We start from the raw sequence: 21,445 nt of genomic DNA, 5'->3' as shown, positions 1-21,445 counted from the left end.
GATACTAAGGTCCATCCACTGAAATGGACAAGAGTGGACGGCTTCCACTGAGGCAACAGTGGGTGACTGTTGGGTGAGGCAAAAGTATGGGATGCATGAGTCTTTCACAGCAACATCCCATTCTTCCTGGAGCTCTGGTGACTCCCCCAAAAGACTTGGAGTGCTTAGTCAAAAGTAGAAAGGATAATGGGGTGCTTTGCATACATAAGAGCAAACAAAAAAATCAAACTGCAGACTTCCTCAGTGGTCCAGTGATGAAGAATCCACCGTGCAACACAGGGGACGCAGGTTCAATCCCTAGTCGAGGAACTAAGAGCCCGCATGCCTCGAAACAACTAAGCCCCAGTGCTCTGAGCCTGCATGCCACAACTAGAGGGTCCTGGGGCGCAATGAATGATCCTGCACTATGCAACGAAGATCCCCTGTGTCACAACTAACACCTGACTCAACCGAATGAAAATAAAACCACTGGAGGTTCATCTCACATGACGCTGCCTCTTAGAAACCCTTGAATTTACAGAACTAATTCCTTTCTCTTACACAGTTCTTTAACAGATTCTGTTCCACAATGACCTCGCCTTTGGCACCATCTTCTAGTTGCCTGGGAATAAATCTAGCTCCTTGGGGAGAGGCATCACATCCTAATAATTTTTTATCCCCTACAGCATTTGTAGCACAACAGATGTTCCACATATGCTTGGTGAAAGAATCTGAATGAAGTGATAACCCTTAACATGTTTCAATATGATGTATTTGTATCAGATCAGATCAGTCGCTCAGTCTTGTCCGACTCTTTGCGACCCCATGAATCACAGCACGCCAGGCCTCCCTGTCCATCACCAACTCCCGGAGTTCACTCAGACTCATGTCCATTGAGTCAGTGATGCCATCCAGCCATCTCATTCTCTGTCATCCCCTTCTCCTCCTGCCCCCAATCCCTCCCAGCATCAGAGTCTTTTCCAATGAGTCAACTCTTCGCATGAGGTGGCCAAAGTACTGGAGTTTCAGCTTTAGCATCATTCCTTCCAAAGAAATCCCAGGGCTGATCTCCTTCAGAATGGACTGGCTGGATCTCCTTGCAGTCCAAGGGACTCTCAAGAGTCTTCTCCAACACCACAGTTCAAAAGCATCAATTCTTCAGTGCTCAGCCTTCTTCATGGTCCAACTCTCACATCCATACATGACCACAGGAAAAACCACAGCCTTGACTAGACGAACCTTTGTTGGCAAAGTAATGTCTCTGCTTTTGAATATGCTATCTAGGTTGATCATAACTTTCCTTCCAAGGAGTAAGTGTCTTTTAATTTCATGGCTGCAGTAACCATCTGCGGTGATTTTGGAGCCCAGAAAAATAAAGTCTGACAGTTTCCACTGTTTCCCCATCTATTTCCCATGAAGTGATGGGACCGGATGCCATGATCTTCATTTTCTGAATGTTGAGCTTTAAGCCAAGTTTTTCACTCTCCACTTTCACTTTCATCAAGAGGCTTTTTAGTTCCTCTTCACTGTCTGCCATAAGGGTGGTGTCATCTGCATATCTGAGGTTATTGATATTTCTCACAGCAATCTGGATTCCAGCTTGTGTTTCTTCCAGTCCAGCATTTCTCATGATGTACTCTGCATATAAGTTAAAGAAGCAGGGTGACAATATACAGCCTTGATGAACTCCTTTTCCTATTTGGAACCAGTCTGTTGTTCCATGTCCAGTTCTAACTGTTGCTTCCTGACCTGCATACAGGTTTCTCAAGAGGCAGGTCAGGTGGTCTGGTATTCCCATCTCTTTCAGAATTATCCACAGTTTTTTGTGATCCACACAGTCAAAGGCTTTGGCATAGTCAATAAAGCAAAAATAGATGTTTTTCTGGAACTCTCTTGCTTTTTCCATGATCCAGAGGATGTTGGCAACTTGATCTCTGGTTCCTCTGCATTTTCTAAAACCAGCTTGAACATCAGGAAGTTCATGGTTCACATCTTGCTGAAGCCTGGCTTGGAGAATTTTAAGCATTATTTTACTAGCGTGTGAGATGAGTGCAATTGTGCAGTAGTTTGAGCATTCTTTGGCCTTGCCTTTCTTTGGGATTGGGATGAAAACTGGCCTTTTCCAGTCCTGTGGCCACTGCTGAGTTTTCCAAATTTGCTGGCATATTGAGTGCAGCACTTTCACAGCATCATCTTTCAGGATTTGAAATAGCTCAACTGGAATTCTATCACCTCCACTAGCTTTGTTTGTAGTGATGCTTTCTAAGGCCCACTTGACTTCACATCCCAGGATGTCTGGCTCTAGGTCAGTGATCATACCATCGTGATTATCTGGGTCGTGAAGATCTTTTTTGTACAGTTCTTCTGTGTATTCTTGCCATCTCTTCTTAATATCTTCTGCTTCTGTTAGGTCTATACCATTTGTGTCCTTTATCGAGCCCATCTTTGCATGAAATGTTCCTTTGGTATCTCAGATTTTCTTGAAGAGATCTCTAGTCTTTCCCATTCTGTTGTTTTCCTCTATTTCTTTGCATTGATGGCTGAAGAAGGCTTTCTTATCTCTTCTTGTTATTCTTTGGAACTCTGCATTCAGACGTTTGTATCTTTCCTTTTCTCCCTTGCTTTTCACTTCTCTTCTTTTCACAGCTATTTGTAAGGCCTCCCCAGACAGCCATTTTGCTTTTTTGCATTTCTTTTCCATGGGGATGGTCTTGATCCCTGTCTCCTGTACAATGTCATGAACCTCATTCCATAGTTCAGCAGGCACTCTATCAGATCTAGGCCCTTAAATCTATTTCTCACTTCCACTGTATAATCATAAGGGATTTGATTTAGGTCATATCTGAATGGTCTAGTGGTTTTTCCTACTTTCTTCAATTTAAGTCTGAATTTGGCAAAAAGGAGTTCATGGTCTGAGCCACAGTCAGCTCCTGGTCTTATTTTTGCTGACTGTATAGAGCTTCTCCATCCTTGGCTGCAAAGAATATAATCAATCTGATTTTGGTGTTGACCATCTGCTGATGTCCATGTATAGAGTCTTCTCTTGTGTTGTTGGAAGAGGGTGTTTGTTATGACCAGTGCATTCTCTTGGCAAAACTCTATTAGTCTTTGCCCTGCTTCATTCCATATTCCAAGGCCAAATTTGCCTGTTACTTCAGGTGTTTCTCGACTTCCTACTTTTGCATTCCAGTCCCCTATAATGAAAAGGACATCTTTTTGGGGTGTTAGTTCTAAAAGGTCTTGTAGGTCTTCATAGAACCGTTCAACTTCAGCTTCTTCAGCGTTACTGGTTGGGGCATAGACTTGGATTACTGTGATATTGAATGGTTTGCCTTGCAAACAAACAGAGATCATTCTGTCGTTTTTGAGACTGCATCCAAGTACTGCATTTCAGACTCTTTTGTTGACCATGATGGCTACTCCATTTCTTCTGAGAGATTCCTGCACGCAGTAGTAGATATAATGGTCATCTGAGTTAAATTCACCCATTCCAGTCCATTTCTGTTTGCTGATTCCTAGAATGTTGACATTCACTCTTGCCATCTCTTGTTTGATCACTTCTAATTTGCCTTGATTCATGGACCTGACATTCCAGGTTCCTATGCAATATTGCTCTTTACAGCATTGGACCTTGCTTCTATCACCAGTCACATCCACAGCTGGGTATTGTTTTTGCTTTGGCTCCATCCCTTCATTCTTTCTGGAGTTATTTCTCCACAGATCTCCAGTAGCATATTGGGCACCTACTGACCTGGGAAGTTTCTCTTTCAGTATTCTATCATTTTGTATTCTATCATCTATAATCTTCACCAAAAATGAATTAGCGACTATATGCCGATGTTAAAGATGACAAAATGAAAGTCTAGGGAGGTTATGGAAGCTTGAGATGAGACTGTAATCAGGGTCCAAAGTAACCTTCCCATTATATATAAATTCATGAGTAAGTAGATTTTTAAGGGAAAAGGAACAACATATGTTAGGCACATTGGTGGGATAAGCTTCACTGTCACTTAATAAGTACAGTCTGGCAAAAAGTACACAGTTAGAATCAATGATTACTTTTAGTTTTCAAGTTAGGAAATACTTGACACATACAAAACAATGTGACATATATGCAAATTTTAATGCATGAAAATAAAAACACCCCTGTGTCCACCTCCAGTTTAGTAATTAGAACAGAACTGATACACCAGCATGCTTTGTTCCTGCCACACTGTTCTCCTGTCACACTGTCCTCCTACCCCTTGCCAAGAGGTCACCATTACCCTGACTTTTGTGTTTATCATTTGCTTGCCTTCACTTCTAATTTTCCCACATATTTAATTATCCTTACATGATCCAGTCTATACTTCTAGAAGCTGCTTCAGTCATGTCCAACTCTTTGCAACCCTATGGACTGCAGCCTGCTAGGCTCCTCTGTTCATGGGATTCTCCAGGCTAGAATACTGGAGAATGCTATATAGTTACAATTTTTAACATTTTTAGATAAATCTTACCAATTCTTGAACAAACTGCCTTTTTTTCACTTAAAACTGTATTTTTGAATTTAGCCCATATTGGAGTACGTTTATACTGCTGTATCACACACCATTGAAAGAATATGCAATAAATGTTCTAAACTTTTTTGAAAAATGATTTCCCATCACGATGCCATAGATGGAAATTTGTGTTATATCTATTAGTGTGTTATCACAAAGAAAAGTTTCTATTAGCATCATTTCCCATCTTGCTTACTGGATATGTGTAAGGTAGAACTTCTGGGTCAATGCTATGGTATGTTCAACTTCACTACACATTTTCAAATTAATTTCCTTAGGGACTATGTAAGCAACTCCTTCACCAGCAGCAGTGATTAAGAGTTGCTATTGCCCTATATCCTCACCATCCTTTAGTGACATCAACTTTTATTTTTTGCCACCTATAAGATTTTCTGCTGGTAAAGAATATGCTGGCAATGCAGGAGACCTGGGTTCAACCCCTGGGTTGGGAAGATCCCTGGAAGAGGTCATGGCAACCCACCCCAGTATTCTTGCCGGAGAATCCCCAAGGACAGAGGAGACTGGCAGGCTGTGGTCCAAAAGGGTTGCAAAGAGTCGGACATGAGCGAATAAGCCATTAAGTATTATATCAGTCAGTTCAGTCACTCAGTCGTGTCTGATTCTTTGTCATCCCATGAACCACACAGCACGCCAGGCCTCCCTGCCCATCACTAATTCCTGGAGTCCACCCAAACCCATGCCCATTGAGTAGGTGATGTCATCCAACCATCTCATCCTCTGTCGTCCCCTTCTCCTCCTGCCTTCAATCTTTCCCAACATCAGGGTCTTTTCAAATGAGTCAGCTCTTTGCATCAGGTGACCAAAGTATTGGAGTGTTAACTTCAACATCAGTGCTTCCAATGAACACCCAGGACTGATCTCCTTTAGGATGGACTGGTTGGATGTCCTTGCAGTCCAAGGGACTCTCAAGAGTCTTCAAAACCACAGTTCAAAAGCATCAATTCTTTGGCGCTCAGCTTTCTTCACAGTCCAACTCTCACATCCATACATTACCACTGGAAAAACCATAGCCTTGACTAGACGGACCTTTGTTGGCAAAGCAATGTCTCTGCTTTTGAATGTGCTATCTAGGTTGGTCATAACTTTCCTTCCAAGGAGTAAGCGTCTTTTAATTTCATGGCTGCAATCACCATCTGCAGTGATTTTGGGGCCCAAAAAAATAAAGTCTGACAGTTTCCACTGTTTCCCCATCTATTTCCCATGAGGTGATGAGACCAGATGCCATGATCTTAGTTTTCTGAATGTTGAGCTTTAAGCCAACTTTTTCACTCTTCTCTTTCACTTTCATCAAGAGGCTTTTTTAGTTCCTCTTCACTTTCTGCCATAAGGGTGGTGTCATCTGCATATCTGAGATTATTGATATTTCTCACAGCAATCTGGATTCCAGCTTGTGCTTCTTCCAGCCCAGCATTTCTCATGATGTACTCTGCATAGAATTTAAATAAGCAGGGTGACAATATACAGCCTTGATGTACGCCTTTTCCTATTTGGAACCAGTCTGTTATTCCATGTCCAGTTCTGACTATTGCTTTCTGACCTGTATACAGCTTTCTCAAGAGGCAGGTCAGGTGGTCTGGTATTCCCATCTCTTTCAGAATTATCCACAGTTTTTTGTGATCCACACAGTCAAAGGCTTTTGCATAGTCAATAAAGCAGAAATAGATGTTCTTCTGAAACTCTTTTGCTTTTTCAATGATCCAGTGGATGTTTGCAATTTGATCTCTGGTTCCTCTGCCTTTTCTAAACCCAGCTTGAACATCTGGAAGTTCATGGTTCACATATTGCTGAAGCCTGGCTTGGAGAATTTTGAGCATTACTTAACTAGACTGTGAGATGAGTGCAATTGTGCAGTAGTTTGAGCATTCTTTGGCATTGCCTTTCTTTGGGATTGGGATGAAAACTGACCTTTTCCAGTCCTGTGGCCACTGCTGAGTTTTCCAAATTTGCTGGCATATTGAGTGCAGCACTTTCACAGCATCATCTTTCAGGATTTGAAATAGCTCAACTGGAATTCCATCACCTCCACTAGCTTTGTTCGTAGTGATGCTTTCTAAGGCCCACTTGACTTCACATTCCAGGATGTCTGGCTCTAGGTCAGTGATCACACCATCGTGATTATCTGGGTTGTGAAGATCTTTTTTGTACAGTTTTTCTGTATATTCTTGCCACCTCTTCTTAATATCCTCTGCTTCTGTTAGGTCCATACTATTTCTGTGCTTTATCAAGCCCATCTTTGCATGAAATGTTCCCTTGGTATCTCTAATTTTCTTGCAGTGATCTCTAGTCCTTCCCACTCTATTGTTTTCCTCTATTTCTTTGTACTGATCACTGAGGACGGCTTTCTTATGTCTCCTTGCTATTCTTTGGAACTCTGCATTCAGATGCTTATATCTTTCCATTTCTCCTTTGCTTTTTACTTCTCTTCTTTTCACAGCTATTTGTAAGGCCTCCCCAGACAGCCATTTTGCTTTTTTGCATTTCTTTTTCTTGGGGATGGTCTTGCTCCCTGTCTCCTGTACAATGTCACGAACTTCCGTCCATAGTTCATCAGGCACTCTGTCTATCAGATCTAGTCCCTTAAATCTACTTCTCACTTTCACTGTAAAATCATATGGGATTGCCTTAGGTCATACCTGGAAAAGACTAGAGGTCTCTAGTGAAAGAGGAAAGCAAAAAAGTTGGCTTAAAGCTCAACATTCAGGAAACGAAGATCATGGCATCTGATCCCATCACTTCATGGCAAATAGATGGGGAAACAGTGGAAACAGTGGCTGACTTTATTTTTCCAAAATCACTGCAGACGGTGATTGGAGCCATGAAGTTAAAAGACGCTTACTCCTTGGAAGGAAAGTGGCTGGATGGCATCACCAACTCAATGGACATGAGTTTGAGTGAGCTCCAGGAGTTGGTGATGGACAGGGAGGCCTGGCGTGCTGTGATTCATGGGGTCGCAAAGAGTCGGACACGACTGAGCGACTGAACTGAATAGTCTAGTGGTTTATAGACCGTATTATATTGTGATTTTAATTTGCACTGCTGCCCCGCTAGTAATTTGAGCTAAAGCACTATAATTTGTTCTGATATCAGAGAGAGTTCCCCTTTCCCATGTTCTCATCTGCCCTCAGAAATGTCTTGGCTGTTCTTGGCCCTTGGTCAGTCTGTATAAATTCTAGAATCAGCTTTTGCTAAGCTTCAGGGAAAGCTCTCCTGGAATTCCACTGGAAGTGAATCAAATCTGCAGATCCTTTTGGAAACTACTGATGCCTTTAGAATGTTGACTCCTCCTATTTTTAAACTTAGTACATCTTTCTGAGTGAGTAAGGGTAATGCTAGCCACAGCAACAAACATCAGGAAAGTATAAACCCTTAAATTCTACATTAATTTCCTTCTTCCTCACATAATGGGTTTTCCTGAGCAGTAGGGAAATCTCCAAGTAGTAGCTCAGGGACACAGACTCCTTCCATCTGAGGGCTCTACCAACCTCCAGTCGGCTGTGTTCATTGGCTATAAGCCAGAAGGACTGAATAGAAGTCAGCTGCACCACACACCATCAGCCCAGGTCAGCTCACATTTCATGAGATAGAACTATGAAACACCATCACAATGAGCCATACAAAAGGTGGGGGATGGGGGAGGATGCTCTAGCTCTGTGCCCTAAAGAAGAGAGAATGAATCTATTATTTTAGGTCTTTTAGTATCTTTCTATAACTTCGTATAAGCTTCTCAATAAAGCTTCTACACATTTTGCCAGATTCATTCCTAGATACTTAGTTTATTTATATGATATGTATGCTTTTTGTAAATGGCATCTGTATTCCTATTTATCAACTATGCTTCTGGTATTTAAAAATACACTGAGTTCTTGCTTTATTAATTTCACATTTAGCAACCATATTGAACTTTCTGCTAAATTCTGATAATTTGCTGTTATATTCTGGATTTCTACAGTTAATCATGTCACATGGGAAAATAGGTTTTGTTGTTTATGTTCCGATCTTTATTTAAATTTTATCTATATCTGACTGCATTGGGTAGAACCTCTGGTAAAATAGAAGTACTTATACCACGACTTTTAAAAGCATAACTTCAAATGTTTCATCATTATGGTTACTCTAAATTTTTGTTAGGTATCTTTCACTGGATTAATAAAATTTATTTATATTCCTAGTTGCTAAGAGAATTTATCATGACTGAATGTAGAAACATCAAAATTGCCTCTGTAGCTATTGAGGTAATTATTATATGTAATTGTTTTTATTTTTTAATCTATTAAGTAGTGACTTGGTTAGATAAAATTTTTAATGTTAAAAGCAATGCTTGCTTTCCTGAGATATAGCCAGCCTTAGTTATGATTTGCATTAATTGTACTATTCAGTTTGCTAAGATTTTGCTTATAAGTTTTACATTTAATTCATGAGTGAGGTTGGACATTAATTTGCCTTCCTTAGGCCTTTTGTTTGAAGAATCAAGTTTACACTAGCTTTATAGAATAAGATGGAAATTATCTTTCACTGTTTTCTAAAGAATCTGCATAAGATTAATATTGAAAATCCTTGAAGTAAATTTTCTAGATCTCATGTGTTATGGACTGAATGTTTGTGTCTCTCTAAAATTCCTCTTGAAACTCTAGTCCTCACTGTGATAATATCTGGAGGAGGGGTCATTGGGTGTAATCAGGTCATAAGGGTGAGGCCCTCATGAATGGGATTTGTGCCCTTAGGGAAAAAAAAAAACAGAAGAAAGATGATTGACCTCTCTCTCTGTCCGACATGTGAGGGCACAGAGAAGATGGCTATCTGCAAACCAGGAAGAGAACTCTCACAGGCCCCAACCATTTATATATACTGTATACTATATTAGGGTTTCCCAGGTGGCACTAGTGGTAAAGAACTCCCCTGCCAATGCAGAAGACAAAAGAGATGCTGGTTCGATCCCTGGGTTGAGAAGATCCCCTGGAGGAGGGCAGGGCATGGAGAATCCCACGGACAAACGAGCCTGGTGGGTACACAGTCCATGTGGTCACAAAGAGTCAGACACGACTGAAGTAACTTAACACACACATATACACACACTTATAGTGCATTATATATAGCAACAGAGTTGCTCAAATAATTTCGAATCCATGTAAATCTCTGCTATAACTATGGTCATGTTCACTCATAATAGCATTTATCTGTAATACTTCTCTTTTTCTTTTGTTCAGTATTTTCACAGTTTGTTAGTTTTATTAGTCTTTCCAAAACATCCTGGTTCTGTATCCTTTTATTTTATGTTTAATTAATTCATGTTCTTTATTTTTTCCTTCTCTTTTCTTTTTCCCCTTTTTCCATCTTCTTAAGTTGAATGCATATTTAGTTCATTTTTAGCCTTCTTTATTTCCTACTTGAAACATGAAAAGTTATAAACATTATTCCCACTATCATTTAGTTGCAACACATATGTATTGATGTGTAGTATTCTCTATTGTGCAATTTGGTTCTATAATCTTGTTAAAATCTCTCCTTCACTGATCCTTGAATTATTTTGAAATATCCTTAACATTCTACCAAGATGAATCTTTTTAGTGGTTTCTTCCTGATTTTTAAATTTCATTATTGATTTTTATCTTACATACTTTGATGTCACTGAACAAAACCTTTATGTTCTTATTTTGGGAGTGAGGAGCAAACTGCCTCATCGGCCTTTCATTCATTCTTCTATGCTAAGCAGTGTACTAAGTCTAGCAATAAATACTGCAGCACAGTCTGATATTATGAGGCAATCAAGGTAGAGGGGCAGAAAGATCATAAAGAAATAGGTAATAATATCAACATTTAATGTGTTTTCTTTTTTTTTTAATGTGTTTTCTTATACCATACTCAATAGAAATAAGATTAAGGTATTCTGTGTTCACATGAGGTGTATTATTCAAATGAGTTAAATAGCTTAATCATACAGAACATTTATTGATGAAAGACAACTGAGATTTATTGTATTACAACAAAGTTTTTCCTGCAGAAGGCTAGCTACTGTATAAATTCTGCTTGGGTTGAGAACAAGGTCATTTTTTAATTCTTTAAATACTGTCCTACATCTTAGTATCAACTCTGATTCATTCATGATAACCAGAAGGAGGACTCGATCACAACTGCCTTCAAAAGCTCTCCTTCGGCCTTGAAAGAAAAATTTAGGAAAATATTGGGTGGGCAGATAAGTGTTAGTGATGTGAGAATCTCCTTGGTCCATTAGTAGTATCTGCTAATCCTTAATCTCCAACCTAGTATTTTTCCCGATGGAGACAGCTTGGACCACATGGGCTCCTTGTGGGACTGAACCAGTGTGGCATTCTCAATCATGAATCAGGGAAGAAGAGTAGAGTTAAGTCTTCATCCCTCACTGTAGTTTCTAAGGAGACACTTTGAAAATCCAGACCTTCTTCCTACTTAAGTCTTTTCTCCAGGCTTTAGCTGGTTAGTCTTTTCTGGGGGTGAGGGGAAGCCTTTCTTACTATAGTCCTTAGATATCTGACCTCTCACTGATATTGCTAAGAAATGATAAAGGGAGATGAAAATGCCACTTATTAAAATTTGAAGAATAAGGCCAAGGTCATCCTTTACGGAGTCTTTCATCCTCAAGTTCATTAATGTCTGAGTCTGGGCTGCCCAGTGTCCACCCAGATGTGCATTCCTGACATGCTGGGCACTACACCACTAGACTGCACTGCCCTCATCTCTACTGCGACCCCCTCAGGACCTTCTAGCAGAAGAAGCGCTGCTAGACTGCCAGCCCAATTTCTATTTTTTTTTAAATTTGCTGAAACTTGCTTGATGATCCAGTATATGATCAAATGTGGTAAATGGCATCCTGTAAATATTGGCAACAATATTCTACAAATCAATTATATCAACTTGATTAACCGTGTTGTACACATCTTCTAAAGTTTTAGTGATTTTCAGTCTGAATGTTCTTTCAATTTCTGTGAGAGGTAGTCATATTTTCCTACAGTTGTTCATTTCTCCTTACGAGTTCTGTCATTCAGCTTCTTACTTTTGAAGCATTTTCATAGGTAATTGAAAGATCAGGATTTTTACATCATCATGGTAAAATGAACCCTTTATCATCATATGGTAACCCTCTCTATCTCTAGAAATACTTCTTCCCTGATACCAACATAATGAAACCTGCTTTTCGATTTGTTGAATATTTCCCAGACATATTATTTTCTATCCTTTTCATTTCAACCTGTCTGCACCCTCATGTTCTGGTCTGTCTCTTGTAAACCTCATGTAGCTGATTTTTATTTTTGGAATCTATTTGGCAGTGTTTGGTTTTTATCTAAACAGTGAAGTCTATTTACATACATTAGATTTCTTTCTCCTTTCCGATTGTGTTTTCTCTTTGCTTTTTTTTTTTTTTTTTTTCTAGGCTTCCTGTTCTCCTTTGTTGCCTTCTTTTAAAATGACTGACATCTTCTTCCATTTCGATTCCAATTACACCTACTCTCAGCTTACACGCTGCTGTTTTTCAGTTATTTAGCATTTTCTCATGAGATGGCAACCCACTCCAGTATTCTTGCCTGGAGAATCTCAGAGACAGACGAGCCTAGTGGGCTGCTGTCTATGGGGTCGCACAGAGTTGGATACGACTGAAACGACTTAGCAGTGGCAGCAGCAGTGATAATTATTACATTATAGCATAATTTGGAAAAATCTAGCCACACGTTTACATTTTTCTACAGTCACCACTCCCTACTACATCTCAGACCTTTCATCAGGGATTTTCCGTTTCCCTCAAGCACATGCTTTGGATGTTGGTGGTTAACTCTTTATCTTTGTTGAAAAATGCCTTTATTTCACCCCTCTTGAAAGATAATTTCTCTGGATTTGTAAGTCAAGTTTGTTGGTTATTTTCTCTCACAATTTTAAGATATTATTCCATTGCATCCTGGTTGCTATGGCTGCTGTTGAGACATCAACTGAAAGTATAATTTTTACTCCTTTATGTGCAAACTGTTATTTCTCTTTGATAGCTTTTAAAACTTTCTCTTAGCTTTGGTTCTGCACCATATTATAATAGCCAACATCCAAGATAGCCTCAATGATCCCCTTCTCCTGGTATTCAGAGGTGACCTCTCTCACAGTGGATCAGGCTGGCCCCACGTGGCCAATGGAAGACATAGGGAAGTGCCAGTGTGACTCTGAATCTTGGAAGGCAGTGTAGCTATTCCTAGGTCTCTCAAATGACTTACCCTGGGGAGAGCCAGCCACCATGCCTTGAGGACGTTCGATCCAGAAAGAGAAAGATTCATATGGAAAAGAACTAAGGTCCCCAACTAACAGCCAACACTAGTTTGCCAGCCAGAGGAGTGAGTCACCTTGAATGCAGATCCTCTAGCCTGAGTCAAGCCTCCAGGTGACTGTGGCCCCAGCCAAAACTTGACAGAAACTTCCTGAGAGACCCTAAGTCAGAACCATCCAGTTGAACCACTCCCAAACTCCTGAACCGCAGAAACCGTGAGAGTTCAACCAGGATTCTTGCTGTTGTAAGTCATTAAATTTTGGAAAGATCTGTTATGCAAAAGCAGAATCTACAATAAATACAATCTGTCTCAGTTGGGATTTTTTGGACTTCCTTTACCTGAATGGCCTTTTTTATTTGGAAATGTTTTCTGGAAAATTCTCAGCCATTATTTCTTTAAGTATTTTTATCTCATTCTCTATATTTTTACCTTGGACTCCAACTGAACATTTTAAGAACTTCTCGCTCTATTCTCCAAGTCTCTTCATTTCTCTTATTTTCAATCTTTTTTGAGCCTTTATGCTTTATTCTGAAATTTTATCTTTCAATTCACTGATTTTTCTCTTTACTTGTGAATCATCTACTATTTAACCTTTCCATTTTTCAAATTGATGTATAATTTATAAGCAATAAAATGCACAGATTTGGGGAGTATAATTCATTGAACTTTGGTGCAGATTATAGTCTTGTAACCACAACCACCATATGGTCAAGAGACAGACATTCCCATTATTTCAGAAAGTTCCCTCCTGCCCTTCTGCAGTCAAATGATCCTCCCAGAGGCTACCATTGTATTAATTTCTACCATCTAATCTACAACTTCAATAAATGTAATCATAAACAGGCTACTAGAGGCTAGTCTTCTGTATCTGTCTTCCTTTTGCTCAACATGCTTTTTAAAATTTATTCATGTCATTACCTATACTAATTTATTGTTGAAAAGTTGAAAGTGAAAGTCACTCAGTTGTGTCCAACTCTTTGCAACCTCATGGACTATGCAGTCCATGGAATTCTCCAGGCCAGAATATGGAGTGGGTAGCCTTTCCCTTCTCCAGGGGATCTTCCCAACCCAGGGATCGAACCCAGGTCTCCTGCATTACAGGTGGATTCTTTACCAGCTGAGCCACAAGGGAAGTCCATACTAATTCACTGCTTTATACTATTGAGAAGAGTTCGGTTAATGAATGCACTACTATACATTTATACCTTCAATTGGTGATGATTATTTTGGCTCTTTCTGATTTGGGACTTTCAGGAAAAAGCTGTTATGAAGATTCTTGTCCAAAATGTTTGAAACATTATTTCAATTTTTTTGGATAAATACCAAGGAGTGAAATTTCTTCCAAGGAATAGAATTTCTTGTCATAGAATAGGTGTGTTTGACTCAATGAGAAACTGACAAACTATTCTTCAAAAAGTTTTCTAATTTTGTTTTCCTACTAGAAATTTAGGAAAATTTCCTCACCAACACTTGGTATTGTCAACCTTTAAAATTATAGTCATTCTAGTGGGTGTGAAATGGCACATCCTTATGGTTTTAATTTGCTTTGAAGGAAATCAGCCCTGGGATTTCTTTGGAAGGAATGATGCTAAAGCTGAAACTCCAGTACTTTGGCCACCTCATGCGAAGAGTTGACTCATTGGAAAAGACTCTGATGCTGGGAGGGATTGGGGGCAGGAGGAGAAGGGGCCAACAGAGGATGAGATGGCTGGATGGCATCACTGACTCAATGGACGTGAGTCTGAGTGAACTCCGGGAGTTGGTGATGGACAGGGAGGCCTGGTGTGCTGCGATTCATGGGGTCGCAAAGAGTCGGACACGACTGAGTGACTGATCTGATCTGATCTGACTGATATTACTTATTGACCATTCTTATGTCTTCCCTTGTAATTTTTCAAGATCTTTGATCATTTTTTACCAATTGGATTGTCTTTTATTATTGAGTTTTTTATATATTTCTGGATACATGTCCTTTGTCATGTAATGATACATTGCAAGTATTTTCTACCAGCTTGTGGCATGACTGTTCATTTTCTTTACAATGTATTTTGATTTTGAGAATAAAACATTCTCAAAAACTTAAAACAATTTTGATGAAGCTTAATTATTAAGGACTACATGATTGTGACCCTCCCCCCAAATTTGTATGTTGAAACCCTAATCCTCAGTGTGATAGTATCTGAGGGTAAAGCCCTTGGGAGCTAATTAAGTCATGAGGTGAAACCTTCATGAAGAAATTAGTAGCTCTATAAGAAGAGACAGAAGAGAGCACTCTCTCTCTCTCTCTCTCTCTCTCCTCCATACAAAGAAGACAGAGGACAGTTGTCTGTAAGCCAGGAAGTTGGCCTTGACCACACATCAGATCAGCCAACACCTTGACCTTGAACTTCACAGCCTCCAGAACTAAATAAATTGTTGTTTAAGCCACCTACTCTATGGTATTTTTGTTGTAGTAACCTGAACTTTTTATCCTTACTACTATTTGTGTTCTAAGAAGTCTCTATCCCATGTTGTAAATATATCATCTTATGTTCACATATACTTCTGGATGCTTTATGGGTCCATGATCCAGCTTGATTTAATTTTTTTATATAATGTAAAGTGCAAGTCATGTTCCTTTTCTGTTGCCATGTGTATCCAATTGTTTCTGCAATACTTGCTGAGAAAACTAGCCTTTCATCCTTTTCCTAAAATCATTTAACTATATATGTTTATTTCTGGACTTTATTCTGTTAGATTAAGCCGTTTATCATACTGCCTTGATTACTACAGCTTTATAATATCATCAGTTATTATAAATTCCTTTTTTCTTCTTCTTTTTTCAAAGTGGTTATTGACTTTCCTAAACTGCATTTCTTTGTAAATTTTAGAATAAATATCTCTGTTTCTAAAAACAGCTGTTCCACCTTTTATTGCAATGGCCTTAAATATGTACATCAATTGGAGGAGACTGAACAGCTTATCAACTATGGAGTTACACAATTTATAAACATAGTATATTTTACCATTAGTTAGTTTTCTGTCAACAAAATTTTGTATTTTTCAATGTAGGGGTATTACACATTAAATTTATTCATAGTTATTTTATAATTTTTGATATTACAAATGGCATTTTAATTTCATTCTTGAATATTTACTGCTAGCACATAAAAATTATTTAATAAATTTTTATTTGTATATTGACTTTGTACCTGTAATTCTGCTTAATTTATTTTTCCTTTCCAGAATTTGTTGGTAGATTCTTCATGCTTTTCTACATAAACAATTGTGTTGTCTTCAAATAAAGACAGGTAGCCTCTTCCTTTCTAATTTTTGGCCTTTCACTTCTTTTTTGTGTTTCATTTATTTTGCTAAGATCTCTGTTATAATGCTGAAAAAACTGGTGAAAGAAAATAATCCTGTTTTGTTCACAATCTAAATAGAAAATATTCAATATTTCACTGTTAGATACAATGTTAACTAAAGGTTTATCCTCCATATCTTATACACCAACGAGTGCTTTGAAATGAACAGCTGTATTAATGTGGATTTCACCCAGTGCTGTTCTTTTTTTTCAAAGTTTGAATGTCTATTTCTTGTTGCTCTCTAATGTTTTCATACACTTTTATATATGTATCATAATTAACCTCAGCAAGATTAGTCCAATGCAAGCTTTTCCACCATTAATGAAAATTCCATTTAATATTTAATTTCAATTATGATATTCTGAATTTTATTTGTGATGTTTTTTCTAAACAGGTTAGGTCTTTTTTGAGAGGTTCTGTTCCTTACTCATTTGTTAGTTCCTCTCTTACTTTTAAAAGACTTAGACACATTTGTTTTATATTCTGTATCTGATTACTCCAATTTATGAGACTCTTACATTCCTGCCAAATAATGCTGCTGGCACTTTATTGCCTCACACATATTTTTATTGTATTTTATTGGCATGAGTTTATATTCCCTGGAAGTTCATCTCTGGGAATTCTCTGTAACTTGAATTGAGAGAACCTTCTTCCAGAGAAAATACACTTTGTTCCTGGAAATTTGGTCATGCTACCAACATGGCTCCCTTTTCATTTAAATTTTTGCTTGGGCATTTCCATCCTGAAAGACCAGGCACCCAAAACTCCAGGAAAGCCGGCCTATGGCCAAGTATTCTTAGAGCAGACTCTTTGGTTCCTCTACCAAGAGACCAATAATGAGAAAAGCATGTCTTTCTGCCTTTAGAAATTTGATTCCCCCTGCCTCCTTTTCCTGTTTCTCTGAGAGCACAATCTGTATGATTCCTGGCTCTGGACAATGTTCTCTGATTCAACTTCCCACATTGCCCGGGTCCAAAACTTGGTCTCCTGTTCCCGGAGGGTACAGCAACTAAAATAAAACCTCTCTAGGCCACCTAGGATTGCTGGGTGACCACAAGACAGGAGAGTCAGTGTTTGAGTTCCACCCTTCACTACAGCCCAAGCTTGGTTCTCAGCCTCAGGGGAATCCAAATGTTGTCTTATAAACTCAGCCACGCATATAATACTGCTTTTCATGTTTCTTCCAGTACTTGAGACTTTTTGTAGTAAGAGAAAATCAGTATATTATATCTAGCTTGATATATAGGTAGAAATGGAAATATTGAACACTTCTTAATCTCTAAAAGCTTTAGTTATTACTCTTCATTTGGCTGGTTAGCAAATGAGTTAGCTGGATGGATTACAATGGCTACAGAAGAGATGCTTACAGACCTCTATACCTACAAAGGCAGAATATGATGCCCGATTTCTTAAAAACAGGTATTAAAAAAGAATGAATTTAATGGATATCTGCATCCCTCATAATTATTTTACTTCTAGAATATTCCAAAAGCCTTCTCTAAAGTGTTGTAAGAGGCATAGCCAATGAAGGAATTGTGAAGAAGACAAGTGATCAAGGCCTTGAGTTAGTACCTCACCAGTTCTCAAAGCTGTATTTCATAGAAAAAGTAAAGCTTGAATGGATCAAAACATTTCTTGGAAGTTAGCCAGATTTCAGAGGAAAGAACTTACTTTACTCCTTTACTATGGAGAGAAATCACTTAGCAACTACACATAATAAATTTAATTCCTAAGGCTAAACTGCACACTATAACATATGGATGATAAAACCTATCTTATCAGTTGTTAAACATATTAACTGCAAAATGTTCAGCACAGTAGCTTTATACATTAAGTGTTAGCTATTATTAATGTTCTGATATGAGAACCTTTTAATATCTTTGTAAATGTTAAGTTCAGGCATGGTTTAATGTCCTTGAGCTCCTGACAAGATGGACACAGTTAAAATCAGCCTGGGTTCCCCCTCCTAATGGGGTTCCCTCCTGAGGTCCAAAATGCCTGGTTTCTCCTCAATTATGACCACCCAGTTCTCTTATCTGGAAGAAGAAATGACTACCCACTCCAGTATTCTTGCCCCAAAAATTCCCATAGACAGAAGAACCTGGTGGGCTACAGTTCCTGGGGTTGCAAAGAGCCAGACATGACTAAGCGACTGAGCATGCAGTTCTCTTATAATTTTGTATCTAATGCAGTTTACATGAATGGTAGCATTTTTTTCTGTCTTGTGACATGCAAAGGGCTTCACGTTAGGCATTGTATCCATTACAAAGATGCATGACAAGGAAAGTCTCTATACCTAAGGGACCTATAGAATCAGACCTTGTGTTCTGATTCTCAACCCTGCTTGACCTTAGAATCATTTTAAAAAATATTTTTTTAAACTACCAACATTCATATGTGCATCTTTTCTCCTTCTTCAGACAGTAGCTATCTTGAGACAGAAGCCATACTATCTTCTTTTCTTATTCTTCACAGCCAATCCCTCTATGTAGCAGAAATCTATTAAAACCTATTTAAAATCATTCTATAAAAATGCTAATGACATACAGATGGCCAAGAAGCACATGAAAAGATGCGCAACACCACTAATCATTAGAGAAATGCAAATCACACTATAATGAAGTATCATCTCACACTGGTCAGAATGGTCATCGTCAAAAAATCTACAAACAATAAATGCTGGAGAGGGTGTGGAGAAAGGGAACCCTCTTACACAATCTGTGGGAGTGCATATTGGTACAGCCACTATGGAGAACAGTAAGAAGATTCCTTAAAAAACTAAGACAGACTTACTATATGATCAAACAATCCCAATCCTGGGCATATATCTGAAGAAAACCATAATTCAAAAAGATACATGTACCCCAATGTTCATTGCAGCAGTATTGACAGTATTCGGGACATGGAAGCAACCTAAATGGCCATCAATAGAGGAATGAATAAAGAAGGTGTGGTACATATACACAGTGGAATATAACTTAGCCATATAAAAGAACAAAACGATGCCATTGGCCGTGATATGGAAGGACCTACTGATTGTCGTGCTGAGTGAAGTAAGTCAGAGAAAGACAAGTATCACATTATATTGCTTGTATGTTGACTCTAAAGAAACAGTACAAATAAACATATTTACAAAACAGAAGCTTAGTCAAAGATGTAGAAAACAAGATTACCATGGCAGGAGGCAGGGGAGGGATAGAACGGGAGACTGGGATTGACAGATGAAAAAAAAAAGGTGAACGCTTTAGTTGCTCAGTCATGTTTGCCCATGGAATTCTCCAGGAAAGAATACTGGAGTGGGTAGCCATTCCCTTCTCCAGGGGATCTTCCTGACCCAGGGATCAAACTCAGGTCTCCTACATTGCAGGCAGATTCTTTACTGTCTGAGCCACCAGGGAAGCCCATACCAACTACTATATGTGGAATAGGTAACTAATAAGAACCTACTGAATAGCACAGGGAACTTTATTCAATACCCTGTAATGACTTATACGGGAACGGAATCTAAAAAGAGTAAATATATGTGTGTGTATAACTGACTCACAGCAGAAATTAATACAACTTTGTAAAACAACTATATTCCAATAAAAAATTAAGAACGCTAACAAAACATTAAAATGGTAACATTTTATGCTAACATTAATAATGCTAACAAAATCCAATTTTAAAGCAATTCTATTATCTGGATCCTAGTCGGGGGGCAGGTTGAAACATTCAGTTCTTAGGCTAGAAAGAATGTGCTTGTAACATCATTCCCTGTGTTAAGTATGCTGATTTAAAAGGCCATATCTCGAAAAGTAAAAATAACAAGTGAACCAAAATTAAAAGATAATTGCTTTGTAAAAATGGTACTGAGGTACCTATTTGCAGTGCAGGAATAGAGAACCAACTGGTGGACACAGCGGGGGAAGAAAAGAGTGGGACAAACTGAGAAACTAGCATTTGAAACATACATATTACCATGTGCCAAACAGAGCTAGTGGGAAGTTGCTGTATAACCCAGGTAGTTCAGCTTGATGCTCTGTGTCAACTTAGAGGAGTGGGAACAGCTGGGGGTGCGGGGGATGGAGTGAGAGAGTGACTCTAGAGGGAGGGGATATATGTATACTTATGACTGATTCACAGTGTTGTATGGCACAAACCAACAAAACATTGTAAACAATTACCCACCAATTAAACATAAACATTTTTTTAATTTAAAATAAAAGTTTTTTAAAAAAAGAATTGCAACTACAGCACAACTTTATGTTTAGAAATATCTCACAGGATAAGAATTTGTCTTACCAATTTAAGATAGCCCTCAGCATCTAGAATTAAGTTTTCTGGTTTCAGGTCTCTGTAGATAATACCTAGTCGATGCAGGTAATCGAATGCTTCTGTCACACAGGCAACACAGAACTTGGAGGTGGGTTCATCAAAGCTGCCTCTGCAACGAAACCGTTTTCCTTCTTAAAACTCTAGTTTTAAGAATCTGGTTGCAGATTCTAGGTGTCAATTATAATATTATATATTTATGCAATATAAATGCTTTATAAGGCATTAGCACTAAAAAGTACTTCATAGCATCAATGAATCAGATCATAAAGAAATTTAGGTGAATGCTTGATGCCAACAAGAACCACTTTACTAAAATTTACTAAAATTAAAATGTCTACATTCAAACAATTGTTTCTGGTAATCACATCCAAACATACAAAATGGAAAGGATAAGAAAACAAGACTTTTTAAAGACAACTATGGAAAACTCTGGAGAAAATGCAACTATTTCAAGGGAGAGGTTGAACCAGACTACTGCACTTGATTGCTTGACTAAAATGAGTCCAGTGCTCATTTCCATTTCCTGTTTGTATACTTTGTAATATAACCCATGTAGAAACAGGGTCATAACTCTTTCCTCTTTGGTGCACCTTGATGATACCAGAGTTGCCCTGTGCCAGCACTGTGTGTAGGTTTACACGCTAAATTATTAAAATTTGGTGGTGATTTGCTGCATGGTATAATAGAAAGCTATTACACTCTGGCTTCCCTTGTGGCTCAGATGGTAAAGAATCTGCCTGCAATGTGGGAGACATGGGTTCGATCCCTGGGTTGGGAAGATCCCCTGGAGGAGGTCATGGAAAACCACTCCATATTCTTGCCTGGAGAATCCCCATGGACAGAGGAGCCTGGCGGGCTACAGTCCATGGGGTTGCAAAGAGTCGGACATGACTGAAGCGACTAAGTACTGCACATAGTAGAAAGCTGTGGCTTTGGAATGAGAGAAACCAGCTTCGAGTCCTGCTTC

General features: G+C 38.7%; 1 protein-coding gene across 5 annotated transcripts in view; it reads right to left on the bottom strand.

Annotated features, from left to right (window-relative positions):
* The window catches only part of PRKG2 (protein kinase cGMP-dependent 2), a 125,317-nt gene that overhangs the window by 27,523 nt on the left and 76,349 nt on the right, over positions 1-21,445 (bottom strand). For all 5 annotated transcript variants that reach the window (XR_015166125.1, XM_086407544.1, XM_086407543.1 and 2 more), the window contains one exon: positions 20,446-20,587. Coding sequence is in view for 4 of the 5 variants with exons in the window: in XM_086407544.1 (XP_086263670.1) it covers positions 20,446-20,587 (142 nt within the window). In the remaining variant the exon portion in view is untranslated. The remainder of the gene's footprint in view (positions 1-20,445; positions 20,588-21,445) is intronic.

Source organism: Bos grunniens, chromosome 6 (assembly GCF_055505025.1).
Source record: "Bos grunniens cultivar Pamir isolate PY7600 chromosome 6, Bosgru_T2T1.0, whole genome shotgun sequence".
Taxonomy (NCBI): Eukaryota; Metazoa; Chordata; class Mammalia; order Artiodactyla; family Bovidae; genus Bos; species Bos grunniens.
This window is presented reverse-complemented; position numbering and strand designations above follow the sequence as displayed.